Raw genomic sequence first — 14631 nt, forward strand, 5'->3', positions numbered from 1 at the left:
TAAAACTAGGATTATATTAATACATTAAGGGCTATCCTCTACTCGCAGCCTTTACGACGCCAGCGCGTCAACAACACGTCTTAGCCAACCTCTTCAAATCTTCCCTTTTCATGTTTTCTAGATCGTGCGACCTGATTTCGCGGTAGTCTCTTGCTTTGACTTCAGCCCAAGAGCGGCGTTGACATCTCGGAACGCCATCCGAATGGAGTATGCACGTCGCGCACAACGGAAGTCGCACTTCCAAGAACGATAGGGTCATGTTGCTATCATACCGACACATTATGGCTATCGATTCATTCTACGAAAACACATCCATCATCTACTGAACATTCGAGATCTTGAAGCCACCAGGCACGAGCTTCTGGAAAACACCGGAAGGATCATACTTTTTCGCTGCAGCCTTCATCTTCTTCACGGAAGCGGAACCATAACTTGCGAGGGGATCTTGGGTATTGTCCGCGTAGTTGAGGTATAGGTACGGGTTGTCGGCACCGATGCTCTCAGCATATTCGCGGATTCCGTTGACGAGATCGGCGCCTGCGCCTTGGAAGAGCGCGTCTTGTTCAGCACCCTGCCAAGAGATGTAGGGTTGGTATACTATTGTTACTGATCAGCATGCAGTTGTTACGAAGTCCCATATCTAACTTACGACACAGCACCTGTTCACCAAACCGTTCCAAGCCCAGCATGTTGCCGCCCTTGGACGCGCTCTGCCTCCAGTACGAAGGCGGAAGGGGCTGATAGAGCACATAGATCTGCCAGTCACCCGTAGCCTTGGCCTTCAGGTTGGACAGCACATCCATGTAGATCTCATGGGCTTTGGTCATGACGCGAAGATCGTTCGCGAAAGTCAGTGTGCCAAAGTATACGCTGGGTTTGGATCAGCATCCGTCAAGAGCAATGGCGGCTAGCTTACCTGTGTGTAGTAGCGCCCGCGAGTTCCGCTGCCAGCGATGACATGTTCCTGATACCTGTGGAGTCAGAGATGTTGCCAGGAATCGCCAAAAACTCGTCATAGGCCGCGGGTCTCGATACTGGCTCAGCATAGTCGTACGCGTTCAAGATCAAATCGGCGCCCGCCGAGCTCTGATACACCGGCATGACAATAGCTGAGCCCTTCGGTTCCTTGTCAATGTTATTGGAGAAGTTGATCAAGGCCTTGAAATGGTCTTGAATGGTCGACTCTGGGTAAATGACGAGCCCACCCCACATGCCGGCGTAGTCGAAGGTGCCGAATTTGAAGCTAGTAACGATGCCGAAGTTGTTGTTGCCACCTTTGAGAACAGCAAAGAGATCTGGATGCGAAGTCTTGGACGCGGTCACGATACGACCGTCAGCGAGGACAACCTCGAACTCGATGACGTTGTCGCAGACCAGACCCCGCCCCGGTGAGAAGTACGAGATTCCACCCCCGAGCGTAAGACCACCGACACCGACTGTGGACGAACGTCCACCACTCGTCATCGCGTTCAGTGGTTCCAGAGTGTCGTATACGTCGTTCCAGGTTGCCGCAGGACCGACCTTGACCATGGCCTTCTTAGCATCATACTCGACGGTGCTGAGATAGTGCAGGTCGAGTGTTACGCCATCCTCAATGTTTGAGGCTCCGACGTATGGCGTGTGTCCACCACTGCGAATCGCAAACTTGCATGACTTCAGCCGACTAGCGGCTGTGAGGGTCTTGACAGCAAGGGCGACTTCTTTTGCGGTCTTGGGCTGGACAATGCAGTTGGGTGTGATAACCTGCTGCTTCACATCGAAGTATGAATCCTCCCGCGTCTCATATGCATCTTGACTAGGGTATAGCAGCCGACTCTTTAGGGACGTGAGAGCAAGAGCGGAGCACTGTAGATGTTAGCAGACGTTTCGAAGAGAAGGTAATTTGGGAGCAGCCTCACGCAATAGTCAGCATGCGCGAATGGGATGACAGCCGCTGCCGCAAGTAAGGTAAGGGATAAGCGAGTCATGGTACTGACAAGTTAATAGATGGAGAGATAACACAAGGAACACTCGATGGTCGAAACGTTGACGCAGGCTGTGGCACGCTTTTCTACTCGCTCATATCTCTCAACAGGTTGAGCGAATAACCTCAACAAGGATGCGCATTTCCTGCTTAGCAATGACTCGACAGATGAGATGAAGCTGGATGCTCGAAGGATGCCAAAATTGCTTCCAGAACTGAACGCAATGTGGCGTTGGACTTGTGCCGCGAAGGCTATACACCCGCCGGCAGCGAAGCGGCAATGCCTTCGATTTGTTCGCTAAAAGGTGGCTTGCAGGGGTCAATGAACGCATGCCTCTCCATAGGTTCGAGATCACTTTACACACGGCTCGGCACAGGAAGTTAATTTGCGGATCAACCGGGACCCTGGGGAGCGAACCGCGGAGAGCTGGAAACGAGGCACAGTCGCTTTACAAAGGATCATCAACAGACGCGTCGGAGACCTCGGTTGACCACACTGATGGATGCGATGCCTAAGGGATTGCCAATTCTATGAACGCCACATACTTGGCATGATAATGCTCACCCCAAACTTCCGTCAGACAGGAAGACATCCGAGCCGTTATTGCAATGCAGAGTCATGATTCCGATGCAATGGAGTGGCACAGGTATACTGACCAAGATTTTGGTAGGCGGTGCAGTACTCCAGGCCAATCTCTTGCTGCATGTGTGAGCCTCACTGCCTAAGCGATGCGGCGTATACAGTGACATTGCTTGTGCGCTATCACTGACCATCACAGTCAACAGCAGGATTTCATGTGACATGGAACATGGTTGCATGTTGAGTATGTCGTTCGACCAAAGCAAGAAATGACGGATTGCGAGGACCCGGATGAAGGGGACGAGAATTCGAATTGGAACATATAGACACACAACAGCTTCGCTGATCAGCAGGACGCACACTTTCTCCACATATTTGCATCATGGACATGAACAAGCCCATCTTTACGGCACCGCCTGGATACATCGTCGATGTCAATAACCCCCAGAGAACGGGCGAAGCTGCCAACTTCTGGATTGGTACATTGGGCATGATCGTTGCCGCCATCTTCATGGCTATACGCGTCTACACGAAGACGAGACTAGCAAAGAACTTCACACCAGACGATAGTAAGCTCTTAAGTTCTGGCCAAGATCGGTAAAAGCCGAAAGCATTACGTTTAGCTTCTGACAACATCTACAGTAGCGCTGCTCATAGCATGGGTGCGTCGCATTGCAGCTTGAAAAAGATTGCATGTTCGACAAATCGTGCTAACAATCAAACCAACAGTGCTTCTCCATCGCAATACAAGTTCCCATCCTCTGTACGTCAACCAGGATCCATCTCCACCATCCCATATCTAATCACCCAGCAGTCCAATACGGCCGCGGCACTCTCGGCGTCCACATCTGGGAACTAACCGGCCACCGCGTCAATTCCACCATGAACGTAAGCACCACCCATTGACCCTTCTCAGCAACCCCGACTAACCACCCAACAGTTGATCAGCGTAGCAAGCATAATCTATTGCCCCTTCCTCGCCAGCGCCAAACTCTCCCTTCTCTTCTTCTACCTCCGACTATCCCACCTCCGCTGGTTCAAATCATGTGTCTACGCAAGCATGTTCCTCGTCGTCGGCTACAACATCGCGCTCGTCTTCCCACTCATCTTCGCTTGCACGCCTTTCCGACGGAACTGGGATGTTACTATCACGGAGGGAAGCTGTGTTGATAGGACACCTCTGTATATGGCGACGGCGGTATTGAATATGGCTACGGATATCTTGTTGCTTGTGCTGCCTGTGCCCATGGTGATTAGGTTGCAGATGCCACGGGCGCAGAAATTGGGGCTGATATGTATTTTTGGGGTGGGCTCGCTGTGAGTTCTAACTAGAGCGAGGCTACGGTAAAGATGAAAAGCATGAGCTAACAAACACGACAGAACGTGTATAACAAGCGGCGTCCGTCTAGCCCTCCTCTTCCCTATGCTGCAGACCATCGATCAAACATGGGCCATCGTCATGCCGGGTATCTGGATGTAAGTTCCTTCCATCCTAATTCACCCAATCCTCCAAAGCGGAACTCCCCACAGCGGCATTCATCCAAATGCATCACCGTCAAACACCCAAATTAACGTCCCAACCAGCCTCATCGAGACCAACCTCGTCATAATCACCGGCTGCCTCCCCACCATGCGCCTCTTCTTCCGCCACGTCGCCCCCCACCTCATCGGCGAATCTACCTTACGCAGTAGTCGGAATCGGAGTCGCGGTACCAAACAAAGTCGTAGTGGAGGAGGACATGATGCGGATGACTCGCAGCACCAATCCGAGCTCAAGACCATTGGTTCGCGGACGAAGATGACAGCGCGGTATGAGGGCGTAGATGACGATGGGGTCAGTGTGGGGAGTGAAGAAAGGATGGGAGCGGGGTGGATGTGTGATAGAGATTCAGAACGGGGGATTATTGTGAGAGAAGATGGAAGTGGAGGGATTAGAAAAACGTCGAGTGTGGTTATTGAGAGTGAGGTTTGGGAGAGTGGGAAGGGGGAAGTACGGCAGAGTGTTACGCATGCACGGTAGGCTAGAAATCAGGTAAAGAAAATCTTCGTGTTGATATCATATCTGTCTTATTTTCATTGGCGTCCTCGTCATCCCCGACGATGCCTAGAAGCTGAACTTCATACCCCCATTCGCGCAAATGACACTACCCGTAGTCCACCCCGCCTCAGGCAAACACAGCATTCCCACCACACCCCCAATCTCCTCACTATAACCTGGTCTTCCGCCCGCACCCTGGCTCGCCTCGTAGATCCTCTCCGGATCAATCCCCTTCCTTGGCGCCGCAAGCGGCGTGTTCTCGATAAACGGCTTGTTCTGCGCAATGAACGCGTCGTCGTTACTCCAGTACATATCCGTAGCAACAGGACCGGGGTTAATCGCATTAACCGTGCAGCGCTCCGCCAACTCGCGCGACCACGTCCTTGTCATGCTCTCCAGCGCTGCCTTTGTACCACCGTAGATAGATTGGCCTTTGTATCCCAGGCTCGAACTCACAGAGCTGAGGTTAACGATACGACCAGATCGATCATTCGGCAAGTACTGCGTCGCCGCCTTAACCAGCAGCAGCGGTCCCCTCACATTGATATTGAACTGCCTAGCAAAGTCCTCACAATCAACGTTCTCGACGTAGTTGTTTCCAGCGACGCCCGCGTTGTTGATGATGATGTCGAGTTGGAACTTGCCCGTCTTGGGGTGCTGGAAATTGTTCTTGGTTACCTCGACGAGGTGGGCGGGGCCGTTTTCAGAGCCCATGGATGCTTGTACGCTGATGGCTTTTATACCGTATTCGGCGGAGAGTTCGGAGGCGAGGTCTTCGGCGGTCTTGGACGAGGAGTCGGAGGTGTAGTTTATTACTACGTTGCAGCCTTTGCTGGCGAGGTTGCGGGCGATTTCTACGCCGATTCCTGGGGGTGTTAGAACTGGATGTAGTCTGGGTATGTGGCTGGGATACCTCGAGATGCTCCGGTGATGATGGCATTCCTTCCCTCCAGCACGCGCTGGCCTGAGCCACCTGCCAGGTTTGTGGAGGCGGTTCGGGTGTGAGTCGGTCTTGAAGCCATCTTGATATGCGTTTGAATATTATCCGTATATCTTTCACTGGCTCGGGGGGTTGTTGCGCTTGTTATCGTCTACTTGGCTTGTTGATGGCGGGGTTTTATACACGATGCGGGGTTGTGGAGACAGCTAAATAAGGCAAGTACTCGGTGGTTCCGCCGCCTCGTCGTGAACCCTTCGCTCGGACATTTACCGACCATCGTGAGAAGAGCTGCAGTACAAAACACCGATGACACCAAACTCGCATGCCGCCTTGGTGTTCTGCTCGAGACGAGTTGATGGCATTGTCCCGATGTCGATGATCTTCAGGGTCTGAGCTAACCCAGAAGATGCCTGTTGAGATGCAGAACCCGCTAAGAGCTGGCGCGGAGCTGATTCATGCTGTCATGGACGACGTGTTAGCCATGGCCAATTCTCAACACCCAGTCGAGAAGGGATCGTTCCTGCGTGAATCTTTACAGGGTGCCTCGTCCCTGTGCTGTGGAAACATCCGAATTCTCACCGGACACGCTTGAAGTTGCGCAAGCTCGTCACCGCCAAGGCTCCGAGCGCCCCTCCGCCGATGTCGCTTTGGGGAAAAGTTAGCATTAGCAGAGCTAGTGCGCGATAGCTGTGGGCGTGGGAGCGCTAGAGTAGCAGGATAGTCCAAGATAATCGCTCCACACTGCGTAGATTGAGGGAAGCCCTGACGAACGGCGGATTGTTCTCGCCGTTGCAGAATAAAGTTGAGGGCGGTGAGTGCATTGTCGAATCGGAGCCACGTAGGCGCCAACCCCGCGACGTTGCTGCATACGCCAGCAAAAAACATAAAGCACACCATCCGCTACCACTCTTCCTCCTACATCCCACCTTCCTCCCTCACCTCTTCCCCCTCCCCTCTATCACATTCTACCCATTCCCCCCAATTGCCACAGTTGTCCGCATCGGACAATCACATCACAATGGTACACTCTTCAGTACTCGGTTTCCCCCGCATGGGTGCGGACCGTGAGCTCAAGAAGGCCAACGAGGCCTACTGGGCGGACAAGCTCTCGCGCGATGACCTGATCAAGGAGGGCAAGCGTCTGCGATTGGAGCACTGGAAGATCCAGAAGGACGCCGGCGTCGATGTCATTCCCAGCAACGACTTCGCCTTCTACGACCACCTCCTCGACCACATCCAGCTCTTCAACGTAAGCACACGTCATCCAATAGCCGCTGCAGTCGACTAACAGGACTAGGCTATCCCAGAGCGCTACTCCAAGCACTCGCTGCACAAGCTCGATGAGTACTTCGCCATGGGCCGCGGCCACCAGAAGGACGGTGTTGACGTCCCCTCGCTGGTAAGTCCCGAATGTTCGGGAGTTATCAACACCATCTAACCCCACTACAGGAGATGGTCAAGTGGTTCGACTCAAACTACCACTACGTCAAGCCCACCCTCCAAGACAACCAGACCTTCACCCTCGCCGAGAACCCCAAGCCCGTCGCTGAGTTCCTCGAGGCCAAGGAGGCTGGCATCACCACCCGCCCCGTCCTCATCGGACCTGTCTCCTTCCTCGCTCTCGGCAAGGCCGACCGTGGTCAGTCCGTCGACCCCATCACCCTTCTCGAGAAGCTCCTGCCCGTATACGTCGAGCTCCTCCAGAAGCTGAAGGAGGCTGGTGCCGAGTACGTCCAGATTGACGAGCCTGTCCTCGTCTATGACCTCCCCCAGAAGGTCAAGGATGCCTTCAAGCCCGCATACGAGAAGCTCGTCGGCAGCGGTCTGCCCAAGCTTGTCCTTGCCACCTACTTCGGTGACATCGTCCACAACTTCGAGGTCTTCCCCAGCCTCCAGGGCGTTGCTGGTATCCACATCGACCTTGTCAGGAACCCTGAGCAGCTCGAGAGCGTCATCGGCAAGCTTGGCTCCAACCAGGTTCTCTCCGTCGGTGTGGTCGACGGCCGCAACATCTGGAAGACCAACTTCAAGAACGCCATCGAGATTGTTGAGACTGCTGTCCAGAAGCTCGGCAAGGACCGTGTCCTCGTTTCCACCTCCAGCTCCCTTCTCCACACTCCCCACTCTCTTGACAGCGAGAAGAAGCTGCCTGAGGAGGTCAAGGACTGGTTCTCCTTCGCCTGCCAGAAGGTGTCAGAGGTCGTTGTCATCGCCAAGGCTGTCAACGACGGCCCAGCATCCGTCCGTGAGGCTCTTGAGGCCAACGCCAAGTCGATGCAGGCTCGTGCCTCATCTGAGCGCACCAACAACAAGGCTGTCAAGGACCGCCAGGCCAGCGTCACCCCTGAGCAGCACGAGCGCAAGTCTGGCTTCCCTGAGCGTTACGCTCAGCAGAAGAAGCACCTCAACCTCCCCATGTTCCCCACCACCACCATCGGATCTTTCCCCCAGACCAAGGAGATCCGCATCTCGCGTAACAAGTTCACCAAGGGTGAGATCACACCCGAGGAGTACGAGAAGTTCATCGAGAAGGAGATCGAGGAGGTCGTCAAGATCCAGGACGAGCTTGGCCTTGACGTCTACGTCCACGGTGAGCCCGAGCGTAACGACATGGTGCAGTACTTCGGTGAGCGCCTTGACGGTTATGCCTTCACCACCAAGGGTTGGGTCCAGTCTTACGGATCCCGCTGCGTCCGTCCCCCGATCATCGTCGGTGACATCTCGCGCCCTGCTCCCATGACCGTCAAGGAGTCCAAGTACGCCGCCTCCATCTCCAAGAAGCCCATGAAGGGTATGCTCACTGGACCCATCACCTGCCTCCGATGGTCCTTCCCCCGTGACGATGTCCACCAGTCTGTCCAGGCCCAGCAACTTGCTCTCGCCCTCCGCGACGAGGTTGTTGACCTCGAGTCTGCTGGCATCTACGTCATCCAAGTCGACGAGCCCGCTCTCCGTGAGGGTCTTCCTCTCCGTGCCGGCACTGAGCGCGAGAAGTACCTCTCATGGGCTGTCGACTCCTTCAAGCTCGCCTGCGCTGGTGTCCAGGACTCTACCCAGATCCACTCCCACTTCTGCTACTCCGAGTTCCAGGACTTCTTCCACGCCATTGCCGCGCTCGATGCTGATGTCCTCTCCATCGAGAACAGCAAGAGCGATGCCAAGCTCCTCAAGGTCTTCGAGGACAAGGCTTACCCCCGCCACATTGGTCCCGGTGTCTACGACATCCACTCCCCTCGTATCCCCTCCGAGCAGGAGATCAAGGACCGTCTCGCCGAGATGCTCACCTACCTCAAGCCTGAGCAGCTCTGGGTCAACCCCGACTGCGGTCTCAAGACCCGTCAGTGGAAGGAGACCAAGGCAGCGCTTGTCAACCTTGTCAACGCGGCCAAGTTCTACCGCGAGAAGTACTCTTCTTAGGCTCTTTGCCATTTGGCATATCCTCTTTGACCTCGTTTCATCAACGGGGTCAGTTCAAGCAGCATATCAACATGCCGCTTTGTAATGTGTGTAATGACTAGTTATGATACCCAAAAGTTCAACCTGCATCATGGGTCGTTTGGCGGTGCAAAAAGGATTGAAGAGAGGTGTGTATGGACGCATCTCAACATCGGCGTTCATATCACAAGCAGCAAATGGGCTGGCTTTGGCGTTTTGAACTTTTTTGGGGACTATGTGTGCGACGATTGTCGCAGGGATATGGCATGTGATGGACGGAGCAAGAGCTTTGTCGTCGATGTAGAGTAGACGATCTCATCTTGATCTTGGATGAGCTGAATGGAAATATGTCAGTGTCGCTCTACAACTAAGTACTTGATGTGTGTGATGAACGCATTGTTCACGTGTAGAGAGGTCGTGATGTTCTGTATCTTCCCGATCGCCTCACCTATATAGTGGTCTTCGTCCTCTTCTTCTACCTGGTGGGAGCCTTTTTTAGGACCTCTGTGCGCTGCTCGGGACAACTTCCATATATCATCCATCGCCTTATTGCGCCTATTTTCCGTTTGTGGTTCTATTGTCAACGTATAATACTACATGGACCTCTATAATGCCTTCCCGATAAAGCGCATCAAGCTTCTTACCACGTCTATAATACTGACAGCATAAGCATCAACCGACATTGTTTATTCAGAAGCAGCAAAGACGATGACTGCTTTGATAAGCGTGCTGGTAGTTCAATAGAGGCACAACGCTGCTAAGTAAATACTTCAGATCGTGGCAATGCAAGCCTCTCTCAATCACACCGTCCAACTAAGACGATGATGATAATTGAGGGGTTGTGGCACGCCGACGCGTCCCCAGCACGCGCAAATCTTGTCAACGATCCACTGCACACGGCTCTCTATGGATTATCTTATAGCCAGCCACAGTCCTATAGGATAAAGATAGCACTCTACATCACAATCGCGCATCTACAACGCGGGTGTATAGGCCGTACAAGTTATAGGTGAGTATATTGACGCGTCGGCACTCGCAGTTCTTGTCGACGACCAAAGGCCCGAATTGCCAATAGATCTCAGCTGATGCGTCGTGTATCTGAAACAAAAGCGGAAGATCAATAGTGTCATCGACTTTTACGCGTGGAAGCGGTAGGCGCAACCTTGGAAGGTGGGGGCTGCGCTGCGCTCGTGCTGACGGTGCTGTCATACCGCCGGCCTTCTACCAACCTCCTCACTATCTCGACTCCAGCGGCCATGCGGAATGTCGCGCAATGTTGTCACGATGGTTGATTGTTTCTCCGACGACGTAAGACGGAACAATTAGTTTTTGAAGCATTCTAAGTCCGACGGCGATGGGTGGGCTATATCTTCACATGCTATGATGCACGCAAGCCACAAAGCCGTTGCCCCGAACGACCCTGTTTACTAACCAATGCTATCCACCTTGGCGTGGGAAAATCAGGGCAAATCAGGCCCAGACGCGTTCGGCACGGCTCCCGATCGTGAGATCGAGCATTGATTGGACCGATGGACGCCTCCCACCGAAATATACGCGCTAGAATAGTACGTTGCGCAACTTGGTTGAAGGCTTTTGGCCAGGGTCGAGGGCGTTGCGGGCTGGGCCTCTGTTGACAGACCAGCCACCTCGACGGTCCCGTGCATGAACCGCAGATCTGAGCCCACCACCCGACTTGTATCTGCACATCTCCAACTCCACCCGTATTATCGCTTGCGTCGTACTACCTGTCCCGCAATTCTTCAGAGTCGTGGTTCATGGGACGTCATCTCCAGCATTCGAGGTGAAGGTCCTCGCGCATCATACCACCACTATGTCGACACCACTTAGGCTGCCTATTGAACTCCGGATGCAATGGCTACCATTACTGTCGGCTTCGCTGCTGCTGTCTGCCGTCGCTGCCCAGATGCCATACAACCCTACACGCCTCCTCCAAAACAATGATACCCTCTACGTCTTCCGCCCGTCGTCGCAATCGTCCACGCAATTCGCTCTGAGCACCATCGATCTATCGTCCCAGGTCAAAGCGTCCAATCTACCCTACAACACACTGTACGCAACGCTGCCCTTCCTCGACGACAATGCCCCGCGCGCCTTCACCCCGGTTCTCGACCACGACGGCAACCTTACGGTATACACGGGCGACTGCACTCTGGGTGCGAGTGGTGGAGAATTGTGGAGCTTTGTACCGGATACCTCAGAGAATGTTGTCAAGGGCAGTTGGAGCAAGCAGGATGTTTCGGTGGTCGACAGTTCGCATACGTCCATCATGGGCGCGAACTACCTCAGCGGTGGCATGACCTTCTCGTCTATCGTTGGTGGGAAGGCTGCGAATACTGGCGCATATTTCTTCGGTGGCATGTGCCCTGATCAGAACGAGACTGCGGGCGACTGGCAATCTGCGGCCAACTACTCCAACTTCATGGTCGCCATACAACCTTCGGAGGATACGAGCAAGCCACTCAACTACGACATCGACGTCTCATCCAGCCGTGGACCACCTATACCCGAAGCTGGATTCACTATCACAGGTCTTTCGCCAACCTTCTCCGACCGAAGCGATGGCACGCAGATACAACAGCAGAACTTCGTCCTCATCGGAGGCCATACCAGTGCTGCCTTTATCAACATGTCGCAAATTGCCCTCTTCTCCCTTCCAGAACAGGGCTGGACCTTCATTGGCGTCGATCAACCTGACACCTCCCGTACCGACCTAGCTATTCGAGCAGAGGTCACCTCGATCGATCCTCGTTCCGGTCATACCGCTGTGCTGAGTCCGGATGGCCAGCAGATCATCGTAGTCGGAGGTTGGGTGGGCGACATCAATACACCAGCAGACCCCCAGTTCGCCATACTGAGCGTCGCAGATGGTTACGGTGGTGCTGGTGACTGGCAATGGGTAGTTCCATCTACTACTGGTACCGGACTGCCGAATGACGGTGGTCTCTATGGTCATGGAGCGGCCATGCTACCTGGAGGTGTACTGATGATCACTGGAGGGTATTCTATTTCATCATCTGGAACACAGCGAAGAGACACCGCGCCAGCAGCAAACACCCAGACCTACTTCCTTAACGTTACCTCGAATACCTGGATTTCGGATTATACTCCTCCGATTAAAGAGTCGCCGTCAGAGTCTGCCAATAGCGGGCTGTTGTCTACGACTGGACAAAAGGCTGGCTTGGGTGTCGGTGTTGGTATCGGTTTGGCTGCGATATGTGGAGTGTTCGCGCTCTACATGTGGTATGCGAGGCGCATGAAGAAGCGAAGGGAGTTCCGGGAAAAACAACTGCAGGAGATCTCCTACACTACCCATAGATACAATGCCGAAGACTACCCCCAAAGCTTCGATGGCCGCGGCGGGAACTCGGATGCTCTGGACTATATTACCGATCAGAACGGGCCTTACTACTTCCCAGCCGGTACACAGGGTGGACAAGGATGGAAGGCCACCACCCGGGGCGATGTGGAAAGAACTGGACTACTGGTCGAGGTCCCAAGTCCGACGCGTGGACTGCGACGCAACTTGAGCGGTAGACCTCAGTACGCCATGGGCAGGCCCCGAGGTCCAGGAAGCATACATCCTATCGACGAGTTGGAGGAGGAGCCTGATGAGGAGTCTGCGCACGATAACAATACACCGAGCAGGCATCAGGAGATGACAGAGACACGACAAAGATCTGGGTCGGCAATACTTGATAACGCTCCAGTCTTGGATCCATTCACGGAGTCCCCTGGACGTAACAGGAACACGCTTCATTCGGCATCCCCATCGCCTCAGCACCAGAGCTATGAGGTTAATACCAATTCAGCTGGAAGACTATCGCCTGACAAGTCTACGTCGGAACGTACAAGCTCGAACCTCAGCGAGAGAAGTACGCTGTCATGGACTTCATCTAATGGCGGCGTTGGGCGCAGTGCATCTATGCGTTCGGGTCCTATGTTGAACACAGCCATGCGTGCCAACCCATTCAAGACACCTGATACAAGTCCTACTCATGACAAGCCTGGCCGACACTCACCAGAAGACCCGCGAACGCAGTCCTTTAGTAGCCTGCAAGGCGAGCAGGATGTCGACTCCTTCCGCACCGCACAATCATCATTCTCCCGTCTACAAGCAGAAGGCGAGGTACTCCTCGGTGGAAACCCAGAGCGATCAAGACCCGACACCAGCTCATCCGGCTCAACCACACACCGCGACTCAGACCGCAGCAACAGTCGCGCAGCCACAGCCACACCAGCAACATCCTTCGCACTAGACCTATCATCAGCTCCTCGCCCTGCAACCAGAGAGCGCAGAATGAGCTGGCTAGGCAGTGTCCGCAGAGTCCTAACACGCTCCGTTTCCAGCGCCGAACGCACGCGCTCCCTCACAACAGCACCAACATACCACGAACCCTACAGAGACGATCCAACCTCCCCCGTCGACCCTTCTCCCCGCTCCATCAACAGGAAATCCCTCCCTGCTACTGCGACTACGAATACGACGCCCCAACGCGCCGCCTCTGACGCAAGCTTCTGGCGCAACCGCCGCGGCAAACAGGACTGGCTCGAAGAGGAACAAGACCCAGCGTGGCGCCGCACTGCAGGCGACGACTGGGGCGCGCCTGAGGATATCGCCATACTTGAGCGTGAACGCGCGCGTCAAGAGTGGCGCGAACGTGGTAGCAATCTCCTCGTCACTATCAATAGTGAGGAGAGGTTGCCTACCCCGCGTACACCCATATCCCCAGACCAACTAGGCGTACCGCCGTCACACGATAGAGGAGACGAAAGAGACCGTCCCTGCACCCCCGCCAGCGAAGCAGACTGGGACGTCGAAGCCGCAGTCGAGCGTCGCGTCGTACAAGTCATGTTCACCGTACCCAAGTCTAAACTCCGCGTCGTCAACGCGGATATCGATGGCGCGAGTATTTTGAGTGATGTCCCTCCTCCAAGCGTTGCTGGGGATGATCATGGGAATGGGAATGGGAAGGAGTCGCCGACGAGGGTGAAGGATTTGGCGGGGAGGTTTGAACAGATGAGCAGTAGTGGGAGTAGAGGGGGTAGTCCGAGGATGAGTCCTAGACCCAGTCCGTCGAATTCTATTAAGAGTTTGAAGGTTAGGGGAAAGGCGAGTCAGAGTAGTTTGGCGAGGGAGGTGAGTGTTAGGAGTAAGAGGTTGGGGAGTGGGGCGGGGATGAGTCCGCTTGGTAAGGGTAAGGAGAAGGAGAGGGAGTAAGTCTACACTGATGGTAGGCGTGAGCATGGACACGGTCATGATGGAAGTTGATGTTTTTTCGGTTGTACGATTTCTCTTTTGATGATCTAGGGATAGCGATTGGCGTTTTTGGATGGATAGATATCCTCGATGTTTGGTTTCACATAGTAGCACGATTTAGTGTTGACGTGCTCCACGGTCGTTTTTAGACGAAGACGAAGATGAAGCGATGTAGTTAGGATGTAGAAATGACTTCATATTCTTACTGAACATTTTGTGTTGTACGAGATATACATATAGCCTATTGCATCGCTAGGTTGACCATGTTGTAAGGTATCTGGCTGAGCACGTAAAGAGCTTCGAGGCTAGAACGATGCCGTCGTCGGCCGCCTTTCTGGGTGGGTGGGGGAGGCGGAGGGGAGGCGGAGGGGTGGTGGTGGATGTCCCCTCCCTTGAA

At 54.1% G+C, this 14631-nt stretch overlaps 5 protein-coding genes across 5 annotated transcripts; 3 read left to right on the top strand and 2 right to left on the bottom strand.

Moving 5' to 3' along the window:
• Positions 1–319: 319 nt before the first annotated feature.
• J4E83_010518 (uncharacterized protein) lies at positions 320–1967 on the bottom strand (the record flags this gene model as incomplete). The annotated part of the gene is made up of 4 exons (XM_049337399.1): positions 320–597; positions 650–870; positions 917–1845; positions 1899–1967. The coding sequence occupies 4 exons, from the start codon at positions 1965–1967 to the stop codon at positions 320–322; spliced, it is 1497 nt and encodes a 498-aa protein (XP_049183484.1).
• A 958-nt stretch (positions 1968–2925) lies between these two features.
• J4E83_010519 (uncharacterized protein) lies at positions 2926–4023 on the top strand (the record flags this gene model as incomplete). The annotated part of the gene is made up of 6 exons (XM_049337400.1): positions 2926–3112; positions 3186–3205; positions 3273–3306; positions 3358–3431; positions 3484–3725; positions 3939–4023. The coding sequence occupies 6 exons, from the start codon at positions 2926–2928 to the stop codon at positions 4021–4023; spliced, it is 642 nt and encodes a 213-aa protein (XP_049183485.1).
• A 624-nt stretch (positions 4024–4647) lies between these two features.
• On the bottom strand, positions 4648–5603 carry J4E83_010520 (uncharacterized protein; the record flags this gene model as incomplete). The annotated part of the gene is made up of 2 exons (XM_049337401.1): positions 4648–5447; positions 5495–5603. 2 exons carry the CDS (start codon positions 5601–5603, stop codon positions 4648–4650), a joined length of 909 nt encoding a protein of 302 aa, XP_049183486.1.
• Positions 5604–6539: 936 nt separating this feature from the next.
• MET26 (homocysteine methyltransferase Met26) lies at positions 6540–8938 on the top strand (the record flags this gene model as incomplete). The annotated part of the gene is made up of 3 exons (XM_049337402.1): positions 6540–6770; positions 6819–6920; positions 6971–8938. The coding sequence occupies 3 exons, from the start codon at positions 6540–6542 to the stop codon at positions 8936–8938; spliced, it is 2301 nt and encodes a 766-aa protein (XP_049183487.1).
• A 1849-nt stretch (positions 8939–10787) lies between these two features.
• J4E83_010522 (uncharacterized protein) lies at positions 10788–14195 on the top strand (the record flags this gene model as incomplete). Its single annotated transcript, XM_049337403.1, has 1 exon — positions 10788–14195. The coding sequence occupies one exon, from the start codon at positions 10788–10790 to the stop codon at positions 14193–14195; it is 3408 nt and encodes a 1135-aa protein (XP_049183488.1).
• Positions 14196–14631: the final 436 nt, after the last annotated feature.

This window comes from Alternaria metachromatica, assembly GCF_023757995.1.
Source record: "Alternaria metachromatica strain BMP 0045 chromosome Unknown scaffold_46, whole genome shotgun sequence".
NCBI lineage: Eukaryota > Fungi > Ascomycota > Dothideomycetes > Pleosporales > Pleosporaceae > Alternaria > Alternaria metachromatica.